The sequence below is a fragment of the Budorcas taxicolor genome, chromosome X (genome assembly GCF_023091745.1).
Source record: "Budorcas taxicolor isolate Tak-1 chromosome X, Takin1.1, whole genome shotgun sequence".
NCBI lineage: Eukaryota > Metazoa > Chordata > Mammalia > Artiodactyla > Bovidae > Budorcas > Budorcas taxicolor.
The window spans coordinates 87684809-87712361 of record NC_068935.1 but is presented as its reverse complement, the minus strand read 5'-3'; the positions used below and the strand labels follow the sequence as shown (position 1 = coordinate 87712361).

At 39.5% G+C, this 27553-nt stretch overlaps 1 protein-coding gene across 3 annotated transcripts in view; it reads right to left on the bottom strand.

Annotated features, from left to right (window-relative positions):
- The window catches only part of CLCN5 (chloride voltage-gated channel 5), a 135018-nt gene that overhangs the window by 33259 nt on the left and 74206 nt on the right, over positions 1-27553 (bottom strand). For all 3 annotated transcript variants that reach the window (XM_052663229.1, XM_052663230.1, XM_052663228.1), the window contains one exon: positions 11585-11731. In XM_052663229.1, the coding sequence (XP_052519189.1) occupies positions 11585-11726 (142 nt within the window). In that variant the 5' untranslated portion in view covers positions 11727-11731. The remainder of the gene's footprint in view (positions 1-11584; positions 11732-27553) is intronic.

Genomic DNA, 27553 nt, shown 5'->3' with positions numbered 1-27553 from the left:
ATTCAGCTCAGCAGTGAAGTAGGGCACACCTGGGACCAAACGCATCTGGTCTCCAGCTAACCAGAGCTATACCAACATGGTTACCAAACTTCTGGAGAACCCGCTGGCCACAGACCCCAGAAACACTCACCACAACACTCCCAAAACATCACAGCAACCCTTTCCTCTACCCTAGAATGTCATAAACTGGAACAAAGTGTGGTTCAAAATAATCCACTCAGGATTTATTAGAGGCCAAATGTTTGTCCTCTAATTTTCTTCTTTCAAGAGGGGACCAAAGCAGTGTAACTAATTAGAAAATAAATGGAGAGCTTCCAGATTCAACCCTTGCAAGTAAAAAGCTCAGTTGTCTTGCTGTTCACTTGAAACTAATACAACACTGTAAATTAACTATACTTCAGTTAAAATAAATAAATAAGAAGTTGTCACTCCCATTTGAAAAACAAGAAAAGGCTAGAAAAAACTGAAAAATCAGTAACTTTTCCAGGACTCACCAGAGAGAATTATAAGGTTGCAAGGGAAATTCCAACCTCCAAATCTGAAGAGACAGGCTTATCTGAAAAGACACCGAGAAAGATCTGCTTACCTGGCCACTTAAATGGCAATTCTGACTAATTTCCGAAGGCTGAGTGTAGACTTACATGAGAATAGGAAACTTCTGAGCCTATACTTTGGTGTTCTCAAAGAAAGATCTCCTCCAGACTCTGATGAAAAGCTAAGAGTTATCATTGTGAAATAGGCCAAACAGGTCATTCTAACAAAGGCCTATCTATGCTCCAGGGGAAAATTAGCTCAGTTGGTAAAGAATCTGCCTGCAGTGCAGGAGACCCAGGTTTGATCCCTGGTTTGGGACGATCCCCTAGAGAAGGAAATGGCAACCCACTCCACTATCCTTGCCTGGAAAATCTCATGGATGGAGGAGCCTGGTGGGCTGCAGTCCATGGGGTCGCAAAGAGTCGGGCACGACTGAGCCACTAACACTTATCCCAGGTCGGGGAAGGGCATTCTTCCCTCTCCAGTCCCCACTCCAGCCTCCTAATCTCACCTAAGGGGTAAAAAGCAAAGTCAGTAGGGGTCTGGGCTTCCCGGAAATGGGTTGGAAATGCTGACAGGAGTAGGGGGCAGGGAAAACAAAATGCCATACCACTGGATTATATTTTGTGAAGGTCAAATACAAAACACAGGTCCAACAGACACTGCGATTTAATCAGAAAATTATAAAATAACCTATTCCCCCATACCATACCACCATACCAATAGGGCTCCCGTATACTGGCTCAGAAGGTAAAGAATCCAGCAGCAATGCAGGAGACCCGTGTTCCATCCCTGGGTTGAGAAGATCCCCTGGAGAAGGGAATGGCAACTCACTCCAGTATTCTTGCCTGGGAAATCCCATAGACAGAGGGGCCTGGCGGGCTACACTCCATGGGATCACAAAGAGTTGGACACGACTGAGTGACTAATGCTTTCGCTTTCATACTAAATAACAGTGAATTACAGCTGCAAGATACAGAATGGAGTGGTGCTTAAGGAAGCTCAGTCAAGAGAAGAGACAAAAACAAGGACACTAGAGATTTAGCCCCGTAGCACCAATAATTACACCAAACATTAAACACAGCCCAATTCCTAGCCAGTTTAATATAAATCTTAACACAAGAGAATTAAACTGGAAACCTACAGAAAAATAGCTGGAAAATGCCAAAACACCTGGAAATTAAGCAACACGCTTGCAAATAACCCTTGGGTTAAAGACCTCTCAAGATGAATTTTCAAACATTTTGAAGTGAAAATGAAAATACAATATAACAAAATTTGTGGGATACAGCAAAAGCAGTCCTTAGAAATTTATAGTATTAACTGTATATATTAGAAAAGAAGATCTAAAATCAAAAGGTCTTACCCTCACCAAAGAAGACATACAGATGGCAAATAGCAAATGAAAAGATGCTCATCATCATTTGTCATCAGGGTAATGCAAACTAACAATGAGATCCCACTGCACACCTATTAGAATGGCTAAAATCTAAAACACTGACAATACCAACTGCTTGCAAGTATATGGAGTTACAGGAACTATCAATCATTGTCGATGGGGAAACAAAATGGCACACCCACTTTAGAAGACAGTTTGGCAATTTCTCATAAAACTAAAAAGTTTTATCACATAATCCAGAAATCACACACCCATATATTCACCCAACTGACTTGAAAACTTATGCCTATGGGAAAGCTTGCACACAGATATTTGTAGCAGCTTTAGTCATAATTGTCAAAAGTTGGAAGAAACCAAGATGTTATGCAGTAGGGAGGTGAGTGAACAGACGAACTGTGGTATAGCTGGACAATGGAATATTATTCAGCAATGAAAAGGAATGTGCTATCAATCTACACAAAGACATAGAAGAGCCTTAAATGCATATTGCTAAATGAAAGAAGCCAATCTGAAAAGCCTACACACTGTATGATTCCATTTATAAAGAAACTCTCAAAGTGTTAGTCACTCAGTTGTATCCGACTCTTTGAGACCCCCATGGACTATAGCCCACCATGCTCCTCTGTCCATGGGACTTTCCAGGCAAGAATACTGGAATGGGTAGCTATTCCCTTCTCCAGGGGATCTTCCTGACCCAGGGATCAAACCCACGTCTCCTGCACTGCAGGCAGATTCTTTACTGGCTGAGCCACCCAGGAAGCCCAAAGATATCCTGGAAAAGACAAATTTATGAAGATGAAAATGGACTGATGGTTGCCAGGGGCTCAGAAGGAAGAACATTGAATAGGTAAGATATGGGATTTCTCAGGGCAGTGAAACTATTCTGCATGATACTGTAATAGTAGATACATGTCACCATGTACTTATCAAAATCTATAGAGCTTTACAGCACAAAGAGTGAACCTTAATGTATGCAATTAAAAAAAAATCCCAGGATGGAATGCATTAACTGACAAAAGAATCTAATTATATTACAAATTTGTGAAACAGCCTCACTAAAAGGGGTAAAAGGAAAAGATGCTGACCCAAGTAACTAGAAATGGAGTTTTTTAAAACTAAAGGCAAAAGGAATTTTGTAAGGCAAAAGGAATTTTGTAATAAGTGCTTTATTCTAGTTGATAAAGTAGTTTCCCATGAAGGATATGGGTTAACAATTTGAAATCCATGCATGTACACTGGAAATGAACAGTTAAAAATTGGATGGTGGATGGTGAGAGCCATGTTTCTCACTACCTTAAGGGGAAGGTACAGACAAGTAAGGGAAGAAGGCAAGAAGGAACCATGTGTTAATGGATTAGAATTAGAGACATCAGTATGATCTCATGTTTAGCTTAATATAGATGCAGATAGTTAAATATGTAGGTCAGTATACACGTATATTTGTTTTTCCTTACTGAGAGGGCCTAGAATCAACACCCCAATAGAAAAAAGCACACTGAATGCCCAGATCTTGGTTTCTAATGCCAACCTCCACTGAAAGGAACCAGGGCTCCTTGGAGAAATGGCTGATTCTAGGACTGAGTCAGGAAATACATAACATGGGCCTGGAGTATGTTATACCAAAAAGTAAGTAAGTGCTCAAGAAACCTCCACAGTGACAGGGGTATGTCAAAGGGAAACAGAGCCAACTGAAAGAGCTTTGAGTGCACAGCTAGAAAAATTTAAATAAAATAAATAATAATGGATTATAGTCCAAAGTATTAAACAAATGAGTCCCTACTGTTATAAATAAATGATTGAATAAATAACTGGGAGAGAATAGAGAAATCTCTAACGAAGAACAATTCCAAATAGTATCTTTAGATACTCTACCTGCAAAGAGGTAGAGAATAACTTCCTTATTCTTAAGTGTCAGCTATGCAGTGACTTCCTTCCAAAGAACACAATAGGAAAAGGATGAAAAAAAGTGCAACTTCACAGTCGAAAAAATGGATAAATACTGCCTCATCCAAGTGATCAAGGTGAACATCAGCAGTCATGAGTCATACTGACAGCATATACCTTTGATACGAATGTGGTAAGAAAGACATTTTACCTCTAGTCTTCTCCCCCAAGCCTCAGTCTAATTATGAGAAAAGCATCAAACAAATCCCAGTTGAGCAACAATCTACAAACACCTGGCCAGTACTCCTCAAAACTGTCAAGATCACCAAATGGAAAGGAAGTCTAAGAAACCATCACAGCCAAGAGGGGCCCAAGGAGACACAATGACACAATGTAATGTTGTATCCTGGATGGGACACTGGGTAAAAACTCAGTAGATCCAAATAAAACATATACTTAAGAATGGGCCAAAGAACTAAATAGACATTTCTCCAAAGAAGACATACAGATGGCTAACAAACACATGAAAAGATGCTCAACATCACTCATTCTCAGAGAAATGCAAATCAAAACCACAATGAGGTACCATTTCACACCAGTCAGAATGTCTGCGATCCAAAAATCTGCAAGCAATAAATGCTGGAGAGGGTGTGGAGAAAAGGGAACCCTCTTACACTGTTAGTGGGAATGCAAACTAGTACAGCCACTATGGAGAACAGTGTGGAGATTCCTTAAAAAACTGGAAATAGAACTGCCTTATGACCCAGCAATCCCACTGCTGGGCATACACACTGAGGAAACCAGAATTGAAAGAGACACGTGTACCCCAATGTTCATCGCAGCACTGTTTATAATAGCCAGGACATGGAAGCAACCTAGATGTCCATCAGCAGATGAATGGATACGAAAGCTGTGCTACATATACACAATGGAGTATTACTCAGCCATTAAAAAGAATACATTTGAATCAGTTCTAATGAGGTGGATGAAACTGGAGCCTATTATACAGAGTGAAGTAAGCCAGAAAGAAAAACACCAATACAGTATACTAACACACAGATATGGAATTTAGAAAGATAGTAACGATAACCCTGTATGCGAGACAGCAAAAGAGACACAGATGTATAGAACAGTCTTTTGGACTCTGTGGGAGAGGGCGAGGGTGGGATGATTTGGGAGAATGGCATTGAAACATGTATAATATCATATAAGAAATGAATCACCAGTCTAGGTTCGATGCAGGATACAGGATGCTTGGGGCTGGTGCACTGGGATGACCCAGAGAGATGGTATGGAAAGGGAGGTGGGAGGGAGGTTCAGGATTGGGAACATGTGTACACCCGTGGCAGATTCATGTTGATGTATAGCAAAATCAACACAATATTGGAAAGTAAAATTTAAAAAAAATTAAAAATAAATAAAAGTGTTTTCTGACTAAAAAAAAAGACAACAATATAAACATATAAATGGGGGAGAGATTATGGGGTGTACATTCTAAAATCTGACCAGGTATTTTCTCATTAAGGAAACTTTAAAGCCTTTAAAGACTGTGGACCATCAACATACACCCCATTTTATGGGTTCAGCATATAAAACAGGTGAAGTTTATGGCTCCACAGAGCTTCTGATATCAGTCACTCTTTTTTTCAAGCTCAAAAAGCAGCAATAACGATTGCCATTCTCTTAGGCTAAGTGTTTTAAAAATCTGCCTACATTGCAAGAGATGGCGGTTTGATCCCTGGGTCAGGAAGATCCCCTGGAGAAGGGAATGGCAAATCACTCCAGTATTCTTGCCTGGAGGATCCCTTGGCAGAGGAGCCTGGTGGGTTCCATGGGGTTGCAGAGAGTCGGACACGACTGAGTGACTAACACTATTACTAAGTACTACTACTACCACTGCTGCTGCTGCTACTTCTATTACTAGGCTAAGTGTTTAGGGAAGTTTGAATATCTTGAGGGTGATGGATCCCAAATTCCGTTTCCTTCTCCTTCTTGCACCATGCCCACAAATTGCTTGAATCAGTTTGGGGAGAACCTAACTGAAATGATGATGGTAGGTTTCTCCATTCTGGTTTTTTTGGTTGTTGTTGTTTTTTTTTGTTTTTTTGTTGTTGTTGTTGTTGTTTGTTTTTTACAGCGGGGCAGATCAAATAGAACTGTTTCACAGCTTCCATGGTATATTTCACTCACTGTCATATTTTTCATTTTAAAAGAGTTTTCTTTTCCCCTTCCCTGGGACATCAGGAGCTTATGCTGAGGCTGGCAGGGGTGGTCTGGGCATGTGCTCACATGCGAGGGAGAAATGGCCTGCCTATACTCCACCTGGGCTTGTAAGATATCTCTGACGTTTCTGGTCTATTCTCCATGTCTAATTGGCCTTATTGATGCTCACTCCAAAATTTTTCCAGGACTTATTCCCCACCCATCTCCATTCCTGCTGTCTTAATTCAGGCCTTTGCTCTTTTGCCTGCTGCTGCTGCTGCTAAGTCGCTTCAGTTGCGTCCGACTCTGTGCAACCCCATAGACGGCAGCCCACCAGGCTCCGCTGTCCCTGGGATTCTCCAGGAAAGAACACTGGAGTGGGTTGCCATTTCCTTCTCCAGTGCATGAAAGTGAAAAGTGAAAGTGAAGTCGCTCAGTCATGTCCGACCCTCAGCGACCCCATGGACTGCAGCCCACCAGGCTCCTCCATCCGTGGGATTTTCCAGGCAAGAGTACTGGAGTGGGGTGCCATTGCCTTCTCCGGCTCTTTTGCCTAGATTGTTCAAAACTAACAGTTTAATGGTATTCCAGTCTCCAGCATACCCTTCCCCTGAATCCATCCTCCACACTGCCATACATTCTCTAAAACATCGATCTAATCACATCATTCCTCTGCTTTTAAATCATTTGGTAACTGCTTGGTTACAAGGTAAGGTCTAAAAGCTCTCCCAACCTATTTCCTGCTCCAACTGTCACCATCCCCACCCTTGAGTCTCATGCCCCAGACTCACAGCCTCTGTTTATTAAGCAGAAAAGGGTCTCTCCTGCTGCTGCTTCCTCTGCCTGTGCTGCACTTTCTGCCAGGAATCTCTTCATTCTACAGTTAGGGAATAGCAGCAAGGCAGGCTAGGTAGAAAGATGAGGAAGTGAGAGGAAGAAGGGTATCGAAGAACATTACCACAACAGCACAGTTCATATCTGGGTATTCCATAAAATACTGACTGCATGCATGACTGAATTGCTGACAAGGAGTTCCAGGCTGCGGAGGCAGGCAAGTGAGAACAGATGGACTACGAGAATAGCTCTGAATTTTTTCCTGTTACTCAAACCCTTTTTCTATTTGCCTCCTCCTCCCGTTCATTCAGATCTCTGTGTTTATGTTTCTTGTAATTTACAGACTACTATAACACTACCTCAGATGCATTTAACCGTGCCATGCATAATTTATTTATTCATTCCTCATAAATCAGCCCCTCCAGCCATCTGGAAAGCAAGAACCACTTCTACTGCCTTTCAAGTTCCTTTTAACTAATCTTTTTAGTACGTGCTATTGTGCCTGGTTCAAAATGTAATATTTTATGCACAGTTTCACCACCAAATATCAAGGACTTTATGACCTTTCTTTTCTATTGCTGCTGTCATGATCATTAGGAAATGCTGTGTGAAAACATTAAAGTAAGAACAACTAAAAAGCAAAGCAAGAAAATTATATCATTACAGAGTATTGTAAGTGGACTGATTTTTGTGCGTGGTTCATGGAAAACAGCTTCATTATTATATGGTCAGACTCTGGAAACCACAAGTAGTAATTCTCCTGTGAAGGAGAGTGAAAAGTGAAGGACTACTCATGTAAAACCATATTCTACAATCATAGGCAATGTCAAAATCTTGCCTGACTCAGTCTTCTAGTTTATTAAATGAGAATAATGGATATTCACCCCATCACCTAACGAGAGCAATATGAACACACAAAAAGTGCTTTGGTCATATAGATGTCATATGAAATCATTTTTCATTAAAAGCAATGATGATAACTAAACTACTCTGGTTTAGCCAGAAGGCTTAAGTAGAGGTAGCCAATTTAAGTTAATAGATACCCTAACTGACCACTTCAGTAGAGCCAGTAATTGACATAACTGATTCATTATGGTTATAACTACACATAAAATGGACATGATACACAAATGTTCCTTTTATATTAGTAGGCAAATAGAAAAACCCACCAAATACTAAGCTATGAGTACCTCTCTCTTATGAACTTTAAATTCAAGGGCTCTTTTCTACTGTTACTGCCCTGAGGTAACTTTACCAGGCAAATTTCTTTATCTTTTTTTAAATTTTTTTGTTTATTCATTCATTTATTTTTGGCTTTGCAGGGTCTTCATTGCTGTGCAAGCTCTTGTCTAGTTGTAGGGAGTGGAGGTTACTCTCTAGTTGCAGTGTGTGGGCTTCTCATTACAGTGATTTCTCTTGTTGCAGAGAAGGGGCTGTAGGGCACGTAGGCTCAGTAGTTGTGGCTCCCAGGCTCTAGAGCACAGACTCAATAGTTGTGGTGCAGGGGCTTAGCTACTCCACATCATGTGGGATCTTTCTGGATCAGGGATCAAACCTGTGTCTCCTGCACTGGCAGGCAGATAATTTACCACTGAGCTACCAGGAAAGCCCCTTGTTATCCTTTTGAATCCATGTTTTTCATACTGGTATATTCATCCCAAGTTGTTCGCCTCCCCTCAGAGAAGCCTTCCCTGATCATTCCAACCACAGTATTATTCCCAGTTATCATCTATTGTGATAATTAACTAGAGAATCTGTCTGTTTATTTATCCAACTAGATCTAAATTCCAGATCAGCTTGGATCTTATCTATGTTAATCCAGCCACTGTATTCCTAGTGCCTACAGCAGTACCTGGTTCATAGCAGGTGCTCGATGAGTATGTATGTGAAGGAGTTTGTCCTCACAGTGACAATAAGGTTCATTCAAACTTCTCAGCATGACATTCAAGACCCAAATTTATTTATTTAGGCTAATATCTTCCATTTTACACCTCTATATATTATGTTTGCTGCTTTGTAAAAGCTTACTTTCTGCCTTGAATGCTCTTCCTCCTACCAAGTAACCTATCTTCCAAGGCCCTTCTCAAACACACCTTTTCTGTGAAATTTTTTCCAGTCCTATACACACACACACACACAGAATGCGTCCTCTGCTAAGTTCTTGTAAGAGCTATAGCACTTATAATATAGGGTTATAATAGATATAAAATAATGATGATGACAGCTAACATTTTATTGAGCATTAACTTGACACCAGGTACATAAGCATTTTATGTATTATTATTTCATTTAATCCTGAAAACAACTCTAAGAGATAGATACTGTCATAAATAGTTATGTTTCTGTTAGGCTAGCTAGAATCAACTTCATGAAGGCAGGTATGATGCCTTAAAGCCCTGCTAATTCCCAGAACCTAGAAAACTATCTGCAATGTCATATGCCCTTAACACAAATTTGCTAAATAATGAATTCTAACAGTAGTTTCTTGCCCCCTGACTTTACTTTGAGAATGGCAATCCCAGTAACTTAAAGAAACTGACAACAATTTAAAGTAAGTACATAAATTTAATCTTAAAGTGATGCAGTCCTTTCTAATTATAACAAGAAACTCAGCAGATACAAAAGGGTTATATACCTAGCTATATACAAAGTTTAAAATATTTGAAGATTAAAAAAACAAAGCTAACACAGGCAAACCAGAAAGAGAAAAAAATATATTTTCAACCTACATTAGACAAAAGATTAATAATAATAATATAAAGTGAAAGTCGCTTAGTCGTGTCTGACTCTTTGTGACCCCATGGACTTAGTCCATGGAATTCTCCAGGCCATAATACTGAAGAGGATAGCCTTTCCCTTCTCCAGGGGATCTTCCCAACCCAGGGATCTAAGCCAGGTCTCCCACATTGCAGGCGGATTCTTTATCAACTAAGACACAAGGGAAGATCAATAATACTGGAGTGGGTAATCTATCCCTTTTCCAGTGGATTTTCCCAGCCCAGGAATCAAACCAGGGTCTCCTGCATTGCAGGCAGATTCTTTACCAACTGAGCTATAAAGGGCTCTTATAAAAAAAATAAGATAGCCCCTTAGTAAAACAGGAACATCGTATGAACAGGAAACTTTCAGAAAAAGAATTTTTTTTGGCCATGTCATGGGGCTTGTGGGATCTTAGTTCCTCAACCAGGGACTGAACCCAGGCTCCTGGTGGTGAGAATGTGAAGTCTGAACCACTGGACCACCAGGGAATTCCCCAGAAAAAGAAATTTAAATGGTTAATAAACATGAAAATATGCTCAAGCTCATTAATTTAAAAAAGTGAAAATTAAAATAATGGAGATATATTTATTTCATCATGTTGTAAAGATGAAAAAATAATTATAATATTTAGTACCAGTCAGGTGGTGGGGAAATACACACTCTTACACACTCATGCTACAAAAATGCTCTGATATGGTTAAAAGATACATACCCCCACACACACACACATACACACACAAATAGGAAAATATTGTAAACAACTGAAATGTGCATCAATAGAAGCTTAGTTCAATAAACTATGCTACAGCTATCCCATGAAATTATATGTGGCCAATGAAAAGAATGACATTACTGGATAACCAAACAATACATAAGAGGAATTCTCCTTTCATAAATATATTCCAGATAATAAAAAAAACAATTATAAAAGGGGGAAAGGATTTGAACAGACATTTCATCAAAGAGGATATAAATTTGGCAAATACGCACATGAAATGATGTTCAAAATCATAAGCCATTAGGAAAATGAAATTAAACCATCATGAGATAACACTACATAGGTGTTAGAATGGTTAAAATATTGTAAAGGAAAATTTAAAAAATTATTGAAAATACCAACAGCTGTGGAGAATGCAGGACAAGTGGAACTACCTACCAAATGTGGCTAGCTCAGATGCAAAATGGTACAGCCACTCTGGAAAATGGTTCAGCAGCTTCTTATAAAGTTCAGCACAGATTTATCACATTATTCAGTGATTTCACTCTGGGGTATACTATTCAGCAAGGAATGAACAACTTGGGTGAATCTCCAAAGCATTAAGCTGAGTAAATGAAGTCAGTCTCAAAAGTGGACATACTGGTCTTCCTTGGTGGTCCAGTGGTTAAGAATCCGCCTGCAAATGCAGGAGACACGTGTTTGATCCCTGGTCCAGGAAGATCCCACAGGCTGCGGAGCAACTAAGTCTGTGTACCATAACTAATGAGCCTGCACTCTAGAGACCGAGAGTTGCAACTACATAAGCCTGCATGCTCTAGGGCCCGTGGGCCACAACAAGAGAAACCACCACAATGAGAAGCCCATGCACCACAACGAAGAGCAGCTCCCGCTTGCCTCAACTAGAGAAAGCCCACACGCAGCAACGAAGACCCAGCACAAAAATGCAAAATAAAAAGTTGACATACTATGTGACTCCATGTATATGACATTCTCGACAAGGAAAAACTATGGGCCAGAGAACAAATCAGTGGTTACCAGGGGTTGGGGGTAGGGAAGGTCTGAGTGCAAAGGATAATAAGAAGGAATTCTTTGGAAGTGTTGAACTATTCTATATCTTGTTGGTGAGAGGGGTTACAAGCAATCTAAGCACATGTTAAAACACAGGATTGGGTACAAGTAGATAAATTAATGTTATTGTATATACATTAGAAATAATTTTGAAAAAGATAAATTATCATCAGGAGTAATAATACCTTCTATTTCTCCATCTAAAGGAGGAACATCATCTCTCATGGAGAAATCCATGGCTGTCCCTGGTATGTCCATCAAGTCTTCATCACTGGAGCTACTTTGGAAGCTATTGAAACTCCCCTGATGAAAGCCTCTGTGATCCATGGCTCCTGTGCAAAAAGAAAACCAGGTTTATTACAGTGAGTTCTAAACCCCTTACTGCTTATTCTTTTTTGTGTGTGGTAAATACACGTAACAAAACTTACCACTTAAACCACTTTAAACTGACAAGTCGATAGCATTCAGCACATTTACAATGACACGCAATCATCATCACTCTTCATTTCCAGAAATTTTTCATCATCTCACACAGAAACTCACTATGCAATAAACATAACTTCCCTTCTCCCTCTTACCCCAGCTCCTTATAACCTCTATTTTCTTTCTGTCTGTGGATTTGCTAATTCTGGATATTTCATATAAATATAACCATATAGTATGTGGCCCTTTGTGTCTGGCTTCTTTCACTGCTCATATTTTTTTCAAGGCTCAATCATGCTGTAATATGTATCAGTCTACATTTCTTTTCAGGACTAAATAATATCCATTGTATGGATATACCACATTTTATTGATTCATTTATCAGTTGCTAGACATTTAGGTAGTCTTCACCTTTTGGGTTACCATTTATTCATATGTCTTATTTTATGTTATTATTTTAAGTAATATAGACATGCAAACTACTTAACATATTCAGTTACCCTCCAGATATAATGCACTGCTACCCTTACCATGTAACACAAGAGACAATTCTCCACATGGACATCACCAGATGGACAATACCAAAATCAGATTGATTATATTCTTTGCAGTCAAAGATGAAGAACCTCTATACAGTCAGCAAAATCAAGATCTGGGGCTGACTGTGGCTCAGATCATGAGCTCCTTATTGCAAAATTCAGGCTCAAATTAAAGAAAGTAGGGAAAACACTAGGCCATTCAGACACGAACTAAATAAAATCCCTTAGGATTATACAGTGAAGGTGATGACTAGATTCAAGGGATTAGATCTGATAGAGTACTAGAGGAACTATGGACAAAGGTTTATAACATTGTACAGGAGGTAGTGACCAAAACCTACTCAAAGAGAAAGAAATGCAAGAAGGCAATGTAGTTCCAAGAAGGCACAATAAAGGACAAAAACAGTAAGGACTTAACAGAAGCAGAAGAGATTAAGAAGGGGTGGCAAAAATACACAGAAAAATTGTACCAAAAAGGTCTTAATGATCCAGATAGCCATGATGGTGTGGTCATTCACCTACAGCCAGACATCCTGGAGTTTGAAGTCAAGTAGGCCTTAGGAAGCATCACTACAAACAAAACTAGTGAAGGTGATGGAATTTCAGCTGAACTATTTTAAAATCCTAGAAGATGATGCTATAAAAAGTGCTGCACTGCATATGCTAGCAAATTTGGAAAACTCAGCAGTGGCTACAGGACTGGAAAAGGTCAGTTTTCATTCCAATCTCAAAGAAAGGCAATGCCAAAGAATGTTCAAATTACAGTACAACTGCACTCTTTTCATATGTTAGCAAGGTTATCCTCAAAATCTTTCAAGCAAGGCTTCAGTATTATATTAACTAAGAACTTCAAGATGTACAAGCTGGATTTAGAAAAGGCAGAGAAACCAGAGATCGAACTGCCAACATCTGCTGAATCAGAGAAAAAGCAAGGAAATTCTAGAAAAACATCTACTTCTGCTTCATTGACCACACTAAAGCCTTTGACTGAGTGGATCACAACGAACTGTGGAAAATTCTTAAAGAGATGGGAATACTAGACCACCTTACCTGCCTCCTGAGAAACCTGTATGCAGGTCAAGAAGCAATAGTTCAAACCGAACATAGAAAAGCGGACTGGTTCAAAACTAGGAAAGGAGTATATCAAGGCTGTATACTGTCACCCTGCTTATTTAACTTATATGCAGAGTACATCCTGCAAAATGCTAGCCTGGATGAATCACAAGCTGGAATCGAGATTTACCAGGATAAATATCAACAACCTCAGATATGGAGATTACACCACTCTAATGGCAGAAAGTGAAGAGGAACTAAAGAGCCTCTTGATGAGGGTTAAAGAGGAGAGGGAAAAAGCTGGCTTGAAACTCAACACTCAAAAAACTAAGATCATGGCTTCTGGTTCCATCACTTCATGGAAAACAGAAGGATAAAAAGTGGAAGCAGTGACAGATTTTATTTTCTTGGGCTCCAAAATCAGTGCAGAGAGTGGCTGAAGCCATGAAATTAAAAGACACTTGATCCTTGGAATAAAAGCTATGTATGACAAACCTAGACAGCATATTAAAAAGCAGAGACATCAGTTTGTTGACAAAGGTCTGTCTAGTCAAAGCTATGGTTTTTCCAGTAGTCATGTATGGATGTGAGAGTTGGACTATAAAGGAGGCTGAGTGTCCAAGAAATGATGCTTTTGAATTATGGTGCTGGAGAAGACTCTTGAGAGTCCCTTGGACAGCAAAGAGATCAAACCAGTCAATCCTAAAGGAAATCAACCCTGAATATTCATTGGAAGGACTGATGCTGAAGCTCTAATACTTTGTCCACCTGATGCAAAGAACTGACTTGCTGGAAAAGACCCTGATGCTGGGAATGACTGAAGGCAGAAGGGAGAAGGGATCAGCAGAAGATGAGATGGTTGGATGGCATCACTGACTCAATGGACATGAATTTGAGCAAACTCTGGGAGATAATATAGGATGGAGGAGCCTGGCATGCTGCCATCCATGAGGTTGCAAAGAGTTGGTCACAACTTAGCGACTGAACAACAACAAGAAAGACACATAGGAAACTGAATCTCTCAGTCTTCCCTTCTGTCATTCAGGAATTGTCTTTACTCTTTATTTAAGAAAAAACAGTTTCTCTACTTTGCTCTAGGTCTGACTGAGATAATAGATTTCAGTGCCTTACTCTGAGTATCCGTAACCTTTAAGGAAACCTACTATCTCTAGCTCTCATCTCTATCTTAAGCTCCAGAAACTAAATTCCCAAGAACTCCCTATACACTTCTTTTGCTGTTTCAAACTCAACAGGATGAAGATCAGAAACAAGCAGAAATAACCTTAACCTAAATACAAATAATAACCTCCAAACAAGGCATGTTCCCTGCCCTCACCCCTCACAGCAACTTTCCCTTTTAAATGCAAATGGCATCAGAGTCAATATCTGCACTTAATATTTGTCTAACTCTGGGATTTACTACGTTCAACAAACCTATAAAAGCACTCAATCTTAACAGTAGGTATTCCAGGTTTCTAGAAATCTTAACAGAACATGAGCACCATTTTAGCTGATGAGAAGAACTCGAGAGATTTTCTTTCTGTTTAAATTCATCCAACACCCATGAATTCCACTGACTAGCACTGAAAAGTAGGCAAAAAAATTTGCAAAACGATGCAGAATCCTTTCCCTCTCTCTTCACTGGTTACATGTTTCATCCAGGAAATGATTTAAAATACACAGTTCCAGCAATTCTACATTAGCTACACAAATCATAGGAAGAAAATGTATGAGGAGTCCAAAAATAATTTATATTTGGCTTTGGAATATGTCCTGTAGTCATATTTTCAGAGGGTGTACCTATTGTTCTGGGAATTCATTAAAACAAAATAATGACACTACAAGATGAAGACTCAACAAAGGAGAAGCTGGAAAACTTTTCCATTTCCCCATAGGGGCCTTACAAACTCCTTCCTGTAACCCACTGACACAGAACAATCTGGCTAAACTGAGCTGCCTCATTTCAAACATTTCCTGCAGCAGTTATCTGGTTCAGTGTTTGGGTTATAAAGTGCTTCCTTAATAAGCATAGAGAAATAAAGTATCAACAAAAGAAAAGTATAAGAACCAAGCAGATCAAGCAAAACAGATGCAACAGACTGGGGGTTCAACAGAGAAAATAACCATAATCAGTAAAACTCAAAGTGGTATCTTGCCTGTGGATAATACATTATGGTAGTCTTTGGTTTTATTTTGCAGATATAAAACAGTTCCATAGGAAAAGTTAAGGCAGCAGAATACTGAGGAAATAATGTAAAGGTCCTACAGTTGAGATTTGATCCTGCATTTAGTTGAACTCCAAGCCTACTGCTCTCTCCATAATACTTTGGGGCTTCACTATGAGATACAGTCCAGAGAATGGTACATCTGGAATAAATCAGATCTCTAGATGGTCACATGCATGAGGTCAGCCAGAATTTAGGGTAGACCAGAAACAAAGGGGATTTATTTTATTATCCTAACTAATGGATTACTATAGGGCTTGTCACACAATGGAGGGCTATAGGGGAGGGTAAACAAGGAAAAATGTTGTTTGGTTGATATCTGCATTACATAGCTGACACTTTCAGTGCCTTTTGTCACCTTCTTGCTTAAAATCATAAGCTCGTTCCCATTGCCTCTGGGTCAAGTTTACATTTTTTTTAGCATGGCACTCAGAGCCCTATCAAAGCTAGATCCCATCTTCCCAGACACACTTATCTCTTGCCACAGATTTGTTATACTCCACACAGGCCCTGTACTTCTACATCTCTTTGCCTTTGCTCATCAGGTCCAGATATTCTAGCTGAAATCCCATCCAGCCGCCATCCTCTTTTCAGCCTGGTGAAATCCCCTTCAATCCATCTAGGGCCAGCTCAAACAGGCTTTTCCCTCAAAGCCCCCTTTGTTCAGACATCTATGCTGATTGCATAATCTCTTCCACTTGAGTCTTGTGACTACACCATGTCCTTCTCACTTCTGTTGTCTCAACAACTCTAGTGTTGTTCTGGAGAAGGTATTCAATAAACGCTTTTTTCAGGAGGATTCTGGTTGGGGAGGAAGGGTGTTAGCCAATCAACATATTTATGTAGCCAACACTCAATAAATCTATGCCTTCAACTATGAGGGAAGAGGATTAAGGATACAAAAAGCATTTGTTACCCTGTCACTGCTCTCAAGGAATTTGTGATCTAGTCGGGGAGTAATAGCTCAGTTGGTAAAGAATCTGCCTGCAATGAAGGAAACCCCAGTTCAGTTCCCCTGGAGAAGGGATAGGCTACCCACTCCAGTGTTCTTGGGCTTCCCTTGTGGTTCAGCTGGTAGAGAATCCGCCTGCAATGTAGGAGATGCAGGTTCAATCCCTGGGTCGGGAAGATCCCCTGGAGAAGGAAGTGGCAACCCATTCCAGTATTCTTGCCTGGGAAATCCCATAGAGAGGAGCCTGGCAGGCTACAGTCCATGCAGTCATGAAAGAGTCAGACACGACTTAGCAACTAAACAACAACAACAAAGGACAGGGTAACTGTCTGTGAGCAAATGGATGGAGATAGATGATGAAGTGTCTGGGAAGCCAAAATGGAGTCTCCATAGGTTTTGAGGAGCAATATGAAGAAAATAGTTTTAGGAAGTAAGTGGTGGCAGCAGTGGACTGGAATAGAGAGGATGAAAGGCTTAGGAAGGCAGTTTGCTACTTCCAGTTTCAATGCAGGTGATTTGGGATGGAGGAGGAAAGCGTGAGGGAAAGGCGGAAGAGAAAATATTCCCAACAGTTGCACTGAAAGAGCCAGGTAGGGATGGGGTGAGATGGTGCTAATTGGTGGTATGGCATACTATTAACAGCATCTTTTAAAAAAATTTAAATATAGTTGATGTACCATGTTGTGCCACTCTGCTATACAGCAAAGTGATTCAGTTATACACATATATACATTCTTTTTAAATATTCTTTTCCATTATGGTTTATCCTAGGACATTGAGGATAGTCCCCATGTTATACTGTAGGACCTTGCTGTTTATCCATTCTAAATGTAATAGTTTGCATCCACCAACCCCAAACTCCTAGTCCGTCCCTCTCCCTCCCCCATCCCCCTTGGCATACACAAGTCCATTCTCTATGTCTATGAATTCGTTTCTGTTTTGCATATAGGTTCATTGTGTCATATTTTAGATTCCACATATAAATGATATCATATGGCATTTGTCTTTCTCTTTCTGACTTACTTCACTTAGTATAATAATCTCTAGTTGCATTCATGTTGCTGCAAATGACATTATTTCATTCTTTCCATGACTGTAGTATTCCATTATACACACACACACACACACACACAACATCTTCTTTATCCATTCATGTGTTGATGGACATTTAGGTTCTTTCCATGTTTTGGCTATTGTGAACAGAGCTGCTATGAATATGGGGGTGCATACGTATCTTTCTGAATTATAGTATTGACCAGGTATATTCCAGGGATTGCTGGATCACAGGGTAATTCTATTTTTAGTTTTCTAAGTAACCTCCCTCCTCCATAGTGGCTGCACCAGTTTGCATTTCCACCAACAAGTATAGGAGGGTTCCCTTTTCTCCACAACCTCTCCAGCATTTATTGCTTGTAGACTTTTTAATGAGGGCTATTCTGACTCGTGTGAGGTGGTACCACATTCTGGTGTACTAAGATCTTGTTTAACTAATGACAGTGACACACGTTGGTATGAATAAATTAATACTTCCATCTCAACTAGCCCATTTGGCAAAACAAGTATATAAACCAATGAGTAGTATGATACATGAAGTGATGTGAAGCAGCTCAGTCGTGTCCGACTCTTTGCGACCCCGTAGACTGTAGCCTACCAGGCTTCTCCCTCCATGGAATTACCAGACTCCTCCCTCCATGGGATTCTCCAGGCAAGAATACTGGTGTGGGTTGCCATTTCCTTCTCCAGGGGATCTTCCCGACCCAGGGATTGAACCTGGGTCTCCCGCATTTCAGGCAGATGCTTTGACCTCTGAGCCACCAGGGAAGCCCCAGTATGATACATATGACCCCTCAAATAAAAATATAAAATATACCACATACTCCAATGCTAACAAGCATGAAGAAACAACAAAATGTTCTATTTCTTATTCTTGCTCAAGAACAAAAACTGTTTACCTGCACGTGGCATTCTGTGTAAGCAATATATGCCAGGTACCACAAATGTGGGAAAGGGAGGATACAAGAGGAACAAAGAGTTTAAATGGGGTATTATACTATTTACCAAGATATAAGTATTGTCTTGGGGCTTCCCTGATAGCTCAGCTGGTAAAGAATCCACCTGCAATGCAGGAGACCCTGGCTTGATTCTTGGGTCAGAAAGATCCCTTGGAGAAGGGGTAGGCTACCCATTCCAGTATTCTTGGGCTTCGCTGGTGGCTCAGACGGTAAAGAATCCTCCTGCAATGTGGGAGACCTATGTTCAATCCCTGGGTTGGGAAGATCCTCTGGAGGAGGGAATGGCAACCCACTCCAGTATTCTTGCCTGGAGAATCCCTTGGACAGAGGAGCCTGGTGGGCTACAGTCCATGAAGTCCCAAAGAGTTGGACATGAGTAAGCAACTAAGCACAGCATAGCACAAGTATTGTCTTATCATTAATAGAAAGAACATTAACTCATCCCTAAGAATAACCTTGAAGGTGGTTAAGAACTAGCACATATATAAAATCACCCTTTTTCTGCCTACTATATTTTGAACTACTTGAGGACAAAGTGACTTAAATCTTTGTTACTAAGTGCTTGACTCAAAGACAGAACTCAGTAAATAATCTAGTTTATACTTCAATTCCTGATTTAGTTACTTTATTTTGAGAGGCAGAAATGAAATGCAAATCTTGGGATAGTAGTTTCTGAGGTGCCTTATTTCTTTTTGTTGATGTTGTTGATATCTGTTTATTTTCAGCTTTTACAGTTAGTCTATAATTTAGAACAATGGGTAGCATTTACAGGAGAGAATGTCAGAGTAAAAGTAGTAGATGAAAGAAGGACATAAAGGTAGTGTAGGAAAGGAAAAAGTAAGAATAAAAATATCACTTTATTAGAAAGTCAAGAATTATTTTCAAGTGTTAAGAGGACAGAAGAGACTTAAGTACATTGTCAAGGTTAAAAAGTAAACAATAGAAAACTATTATGTAAATAAAAAATAGAGGATGATAGAAGAAGCATATGTATATCATATGAGGGAGTAAACAGCTACTGTCTAATTTTGATTAAACAAGAAGCATAGGTATTTCCTAGCATTATATTAGTTGAGGTGCCTTATTGCAGAGGTTTGGGCCAATCCTTAACCCAAGGCACCTTCTCTACCTGTCAAAATTTCAAGTAAAAATCCCAGGAGGAAATAATAGTGCTTCTTCTCACAGTGTGGTCTTCACGTGGGAGTCATCCTCATAGATGAGTAGGTGTTAAGAGAAAAGACAGGACTCAGCCCAGGCAGTAATAAAACAGCAGTCCTCAAACCTTGTGTCTCAGGATCCCTTTAATGTTCAAAATTATTGAGGGACCTAAAGAACTTTTATTTATAAGGATTCTATTAATATCTACAGATGTTTACTGAATTAGAAATCAAACCCAGAAATATTTAAAATAAATATTGATTAACATATTTAAATATAACAAACTCATCCCATTATATGTTAACATTAACTTTGGGGGAAAAACTATATTAAAAAAAGTTAGTGAGAGGCATTTTGCAAATCCTTTTAATTTTTTATTTACAAATTTATTTATTTATTATATTTTTGGTTGCACCACATGGCTTGCAGGATCTTAGTTCCCTGACCAGGCCCCCCATAGTGGAACCACAATGTCCTAACCACTGGACCACCAAGGAAGTCCCACAAACCTCTTTTTTTAGTATGATTTATTTGGCTGCACCAGGTCTTAGTTATAACATGCAGGATATTTTAGTTGTAGCATGTGGGATCTAGTTATCTGACCAAGGATCGAATCTGGGTCCCCTGAATTGGGAGCATGGAGTCTTAGCCACTGGACCACCAGGGAAGTTCTCCATAAATATTTTTAATGTTTGCCTTAAGAGGACACATATCTGATTTGCCATCAGAGCAATGACATGGGAACCTGTCACACAACCTCTAGAAAACTCCACTGAACATTCTTGAGGAAATGAGAATGAAAAGGGGAAAGAGGGTCTTAATATTAATATGAAAATAGTTTTGACTGGCTACCCCTTTGTAGACCTCTTGGGCTCAGGAAGCCCAGACCACTCTTTGAGAACTGTTAAAAGAGAGAAAAAACACAGAACGGATAAACCATACTTGGGCAACACTCATGATTGCTAAGAAGGACGAAGAGGACAAAACAGTCAGATGAGACCATGCTGATAGATGAAGGAAGTGGAAGTGAAGTAAACAACAAACTAGTACTTTCTATAAATACTTTTACAAAGGACAAATAGCTTTGATATATAAAGAGATTGTTCAAATTATTGCAACTGAATCCCAACAGAAGAAAGGGCATAAGATATTGGTAAGTAGATAATTTATTCAAGGAGCTTTAAAAACGAGAAATTAAAATTGAAACAGTAACATGCTACCTTCTGTTAGCATTTCTCAAAGATTCTGTTTTGTTTTGTTTTGTTTTCTGGCTGTGCCATAAGGCTTAGACTTCCCTGTAGCTCAGACAGGAAAAAATCTGTCTGCAATCCAGGAGACCTGGGTTCAATCCCTGGGTCAGGAAGATCCTCTGGAAAAGGAAATGGCAACCCACTCCAGTATTCTTGCCTGGAGAATTCCATGGACAGAGGAGCCTGGCGGGGTACAGTCTGTGGTTGCAAGAGTCGGACATGACTGAGTGACTAATACCACCACCATGAGGCTTGGGATCTTAGTTCCCCAACCAAGGATGGAAGCTGCGCCCCCTGCAGTGAAATTGCAGAGTCCTAACCACTGAACCACCAGGGAATTCCCACAGAGATTCTTCAAATACCATAGAACCCTGTAAGAGGAAGACTTTCAAGATAGTGACAAACAAGATAGCTAGAAGGTCAAGGACAAGAGCCTGCCACTTGTCCTTGAGACACCAGTTAAAATTTATAAATTTACTCTCACTTTGGAATATATGCATAAAACACCAAATAAACCTTAAGAAACTGAATATAGCATTACACTGAAAGGTTTGCCTACTATAAATAAGGAGAGTTTATTCTAAGTACACAAGATTGATACCACAAGGGATCTATCAACATCATTTACCAGATTAATAGATTTTAAAAAGGCCGTAATCATCTCAACAGATGTCAAGAATGTATTTTTTAAAAATTATATTTATTCCAGATTGAAATATTTTTAAAAATATTCCAGGAGGTAAGTTTGTTTCTTAACATGATACAGAATATTTAAATTAAAACCAAGAAGCAAAATCTCATTCCCCTTAATACAGGAAGACAATGATGCCTCCTGCTACCTAGTATATTTAACATGGTAAAATAAAACTTTAAAAGGAAAAAAGTGAAGAATGTATATAGGAAAGGAATACATATCCAATTTTGATGTTTGGATTGCATGAATGGAAATTTATACAACCCTAAGAATATTAGCTAAAAATAACTAAAAGTAACAAATGAATTTAGAAATTACCAGGTAATCAAAACAACTGCATTCCCATGAACTATCATAGAACTAGAAAATATAATAATTTATTTATGATAGAGACATAATCTTGAAACACAATGTGCTGCATGCTCACTTGCTTCTGTTGTGTCCGATTCTCTGCGACCCTATGGACTGTAGCCCACCGGGCTTCTCTGTCCATGGGATTCTCTAGGCGGGAATACTGGAGTGGGGAGCCACACCCTCTTCCAGGGGAGCTTTCCTACACAGGGACTGAACCCCAGGTCTCCTGTATCTTCTGCATCACAGGCAGATTCTTTACTGCTGAAATCTGTTTATGATAGATACATAATCTTGAAACAAAATATTACCTTAAAATTTATAAAATCCAAGTATGAGGGAAAAAAGAATGACATAAATCGACATGCATCATGTTCTTAGATAGAAAGTTTAAATACAGTAAGAATGAAACAGACACTAATTTGAATTCTGAATTGTATTACAACTATATATTAATCTAGAGTCCCCATGGCATTCTTTAGACAACTTGAAAGATTGATAGTGAACTTCACCTGGAAGAATAAGTAGGCATGGTTACTAGCATATATATTTTCTTAAAAGTAAATATAGCAAACAACCCATCAGCATTTAATCTTGTACAAAGAAACAATCACCAAAACTTTACAGCACTGGATTAAGAATAGAGAGTCTATAAATGGATATATTCTGTTTCTAAAACTTAATAAATGATAAATCAAAATGCAAAGCAAGCAAAAGCAAATATAAGAACAGATTCAATCACTTTTTAGTAAACAGTTGAGGAATTGCTAGATATCAAAATGGAAAACAATATACAATTATAACATAAACCATACTATAATAAGTTACAAGTGAAAATCTTTAGAGTTGATTTTAAAAAGAACACAGAATATTATATTCATCCCAGATGTGGTAGATAGACAAAGTTATTTCTGACCATGGAAAGATACAAAATGAATTAAGTCATATGTAGTAAAATATAACTTTTTGCAACAGGAACTCTCCTTCATTGTTGGTGGGAATGCAAAATAGCACACTTACTTTGGAAGACCATTTGACAATTTCTTACAAAACTAAACATACTCTTATTATACGATTCAGCAATCATGCACCTTGGTGTTTACCCAAAAGATTTGAAAATTTACATCCACACCAAAACCTGCACACAGATGTTTATAGCAGCTTTACACATAATTGCCAAAACCAGGGAAAACCAAGATGTTCTTCAGTAGGTGAAAGGATAGACAAACCATAGTAATGGGAAAATGGGATATTATTAACTTTAAAATGGGATATTATTTAGTGAAAAAAATAAATGAGCTATCAAGTCACCCAAAGATACAGAGGTATCCTAAAAGAAGTATAAGAAGCTATTTGGACAAGGCTATATACTGTATGATTCCAACTATATGACATTCTGGAAAAGGCAAAACTGTGGAGACAGTAAAATGACCAGTGGCTGTCAGGGGTATGGGAAGAGGGAGTAATGAACAGGCAGATTTTTAGGGCAGTGAAGATATTCTGTATGACACCCTAATCATGGTACATTGGTTCAAACCCATGGAATATGAAACACAAAGAGGGAATAAACTCTGGACTTTGTTAAAAGTGAAAGTGGATTAGTCATGTCTGATTCTTTGTGACCCCATGGACTATACAGTCTTCATGGACTATACAGTCCATGGAATTCTCCAGGCCAGAATACTGGAGTGGGTAGCCTTTCCCTTCTCATCATCCCAACCCAGGGATCGAACCCAGGTCTCCCACATTGCAGGCGGATTCTTTACCAACTGAACTATCAGGGAAATTATCAGGGAAATTCTGGACTTTAGTTAATAATAATATATCAATATTGGCCCATCAAGTATAACAAGTGTACTAAATTAACAGCAAGGTATTAGTAATAGAGGAAACTGAGGTGGGGAAAGTATATGGGAACTTTCTGTACTTTCTGCTCAATTTTTCTGTAAACCTGAAACCACTTAAAAAAAAAAAGATCTATTAAGTTAAAAAAAAAAATGGAGGCGACTAAATGGGCAGTTTACGCATAAGGAAACTTTTACTCTTAAAAATCATCCTGTGGAACACAGAAATCTCTATTAAAGTTATTTAAACCAATTCTCCAAATTCACAGTGCATCAGAATCCCCTGGAGGGTTCATTAAAACAAAGACTGCTAGGCCCCCTACCTGACCTCACCCCCAACTTTTGATTCCTTTAAGGCTGAGGTGGGACCTGACCATTAGATTTCCTAATGAGGTCCCAGGGAATGCTGATGCTGCTGGCCCTGTGCATCGAGAAAAATATAAAGTCTGAGAAAAAGAAAAGCAAGGCCAAGGAGTCCCCAAAATGGGGCTATAGGGCGCACAAAAATTAGAGGGCACATATAAAACACGTTGAGCCTTTTTTTGCAGAGTATATTAGACAAGGTTGGGAGAGAGAACAAGTCCCACCTGTTTAAAAACTTGAGTAAGAAGATTGAAAGGTAGTATTTGTCTAGTCTTATCACGTCCTTTCTCTCATATTGCAATACTGACCTAAAATCATAAATCTGTAATGGACAAAGGCATTAAGAAAGGTAGGAATGGGAGAACAAGATGGCAAAGGAGTGGGTGGACATGGAATACATCTCTCTCCATGGATACATCAAGAATACACCTTCAGACACAGAAGTGCATGCAGAACACCAGCTGAGAGCAAACAGGAGTAACTGACCAGTGGAAAAGAATATATAGAACCACGCAAAACTCAGTAGGATAAAGGAACTAGGGGGAAAAACAGAAGTGTTAGTAGGACTCGACCTGCCCTTTGCAGGTAGGGGAACTGAAGCAGAGGTCTGATCCCCACATGGGGCAATTGTCTGAGTCAGAGGAGAAACATTTAAGGCTGAAACAGCTGATCTGTGGCAGCCTAAATGGAATGAGAATCAAACAGTCCTTGCCACAGCCATACATACCCCAGACAGGAACGCTGGTCCCCTGGAAGGTGCGGTGGCTGGGAGCTGGAGTTTAGGTATTGTGGAGCAATCCCAGGATGAGGGCTGCTATTGACTGTAGAGAGATGGATCAAGGGGATGTGAGGGAGGAGACTGTGATGGGAAATGCCAGTGGAGGAAAGCCAAGCAGCCATGGAAGCAAGGCAATACTGCTGAGTCACGTGTAGCGGGTGGAGCCATCACCACAGCCTCTTACTCCCCACAACACAGCATTGGCAGCTGAACGATAGGGAGGCTGGCCCAGCAAATGCCTGAGCACTGAACTACAGAGTAGGACCCCACCCAGGGTGCCCCTTTAAGTGCCTGATGCACCAATCTACAGAGTAGGACCCCAGCCAGGGGGACTACTCTATGTGCCTGATATGCTAAACAACAGAGAAGGACCCCAGGCAAAGGAGCCCTCTAAGTGCCCAAACAGGTGGAGCTACAGAGAAAGACTTGCCAAAGCGGCCTTCTGATTGCCAGCTACAAGAGGCTGGAAAAAAGACTCTGATAGGGCCACAACTCCTGAAGAGGAGGCAGTCTGTGTCCCTGCACACTTAGCGCCAGCGGGGTCCCTGCAAGCCAAGCAGCTACACCACCTTCACACTCAACTCTCACTGGGGCAGAGCTGCCACAGGCAAAATAAGTCTTGCATCTATGCGCACAGGGTCACTTCAGTTGTATCTGACTCTTTGCAACGCTGTAGACTGTGGCCTGCCAGGCTTCTCTATCAGAGGGGGGTTCTCCAAGCAAGAATACTGGAGAATATTGGCCAATACTAGTTGCCATAACCTTCTAGAGCACTGTATTTCCTGCTGCCCTGGCCGCCAAGCCCTGTGAGTACCTTGTGCTGCCAGAACCCCTGCAACCCAAGCAGCTGCACCACCTCCACACCTGGACCTCACAGGGGCAAACCCAAGTCCTCCAGGGCAGCCTCAGGAGCAAACCCCAGTGGACAACCGACATGTAGAGGTGGAAATAAAATCACAATTGAAACCCAGGGGAAGTGTGGCTAAGGAAGAAGGCCCAAAACCTTCCCACCAGCTGTACAAGCTTCAGATTAAATCCACAGGATCAACTAAGCAGACTCTGTGTCTATAGAATATATAAAAGCACTGAGAGCTCCCACAAAAGAAAACGCACTAGTTCTGATAGCTGTGGACATTGAAGGCAAGAACACACAGGAGTAAGACCAGATTAGAACCTGAGCTGCCCCCACAGCAGGTTCAGAGATCAGCACAGTGTTGGAGGACGTCCTAGGGAGGTAAGGTGGACTCCCAGCGAGGGAAAGGACTCTGACAGCAGTGACTCAAAAAGAACATTTATTATTTTTATTTTTTGACTTGTTCTGTAGATTCTTTTGGATTTTCTTCTTTTTTCCCTCCCCCCGCCCCCCATTGTTTAGTTGTCAGTTTTATTGGCACTAAGAAATGCTATTAAGCTTTTGAGCATTTTTTCTCTCAGTCACATTTTTTTTGTTGTTGTTATAAACCTCTACCTCTACGTTGGGCTTTTGCAGTTCTGTGGAGTTTTACTTTTTTCTCTCTCTTTTTTCTGTTTTAATTTTTAATTTTTTAAACCCATTATTTTTTTTCCTACATTTATTCCTTTGTTTGCTTTTCCTACTGGTCTTTCCCCCTTGCACTTAATCTTTAATGTTTATAAATCTTCTTTATCTACCTCTATTTAACTTTGCATATCTATTTTTTCTTTCTTTTCTTTCTCCCCTTTCCTCTCAACATATTTGTTAGTTTTATTTTCATTGCTTTATTCCCCAATTGGCACCTTGCTTTTGTTTTCCAGTTTGTGGAAACTGTTTTCCAGTTTGTGCTTTAGTTAGTTTTGTTCTGGTAGATATAATTTTTGCTTTCCAGTTAGTTTTGTTCTGGTAGATATAATTTTTGCTTTCCTTTGTTTACCGGGTCAATCTATTATACTTTCTTTTTGTTGGACTGTTTTGATTTTGCTTATGTGTGTATATGTATATGTATATATTCAGTCACACTTTTTGTTGTTGTTATAAACCTCTGTTTCTATGTTTGGCTTTTGCAGTTCTGTGGAGTTTTCTTCTTTTTTTTCCCCTTTTTTCTTTTTCTTCTGTTTTTTTTTCTTTTCATTTTTATAATTTTAATTTTTTAAATCTATTATATTTTTTCTACATTTATTCCTTTATTTGCCTTTCCTACTGTTCTTTTCCCCTTACAGTTAATCTTTAATGTATATAAACCTTCATCTACCTCTATTTAACCTTGCATATCTATTCTTTCTTACTTTTCTTTCTTTCTTTTCCACTCAACATATTTGTTAGTTTTCTTTGCATTGCTTTATTCCCCACTTGGCACCTTGCTTTAGTTTTGTTTTCCAGTTTGTGCTTCATTTAGTTTTGTTTTAATTTGACTTCCTTTGTTTGCTGGTCAATCTACTGTATTTTTGTTGGACTGTTTTGACTTTGCTCATGGGTGTATATGTATATGTGTATATTCCATTATTTTAATTATTATTTGCCTGATTTTTGTAACTGCCATTTGTCTGGGGTTCATCT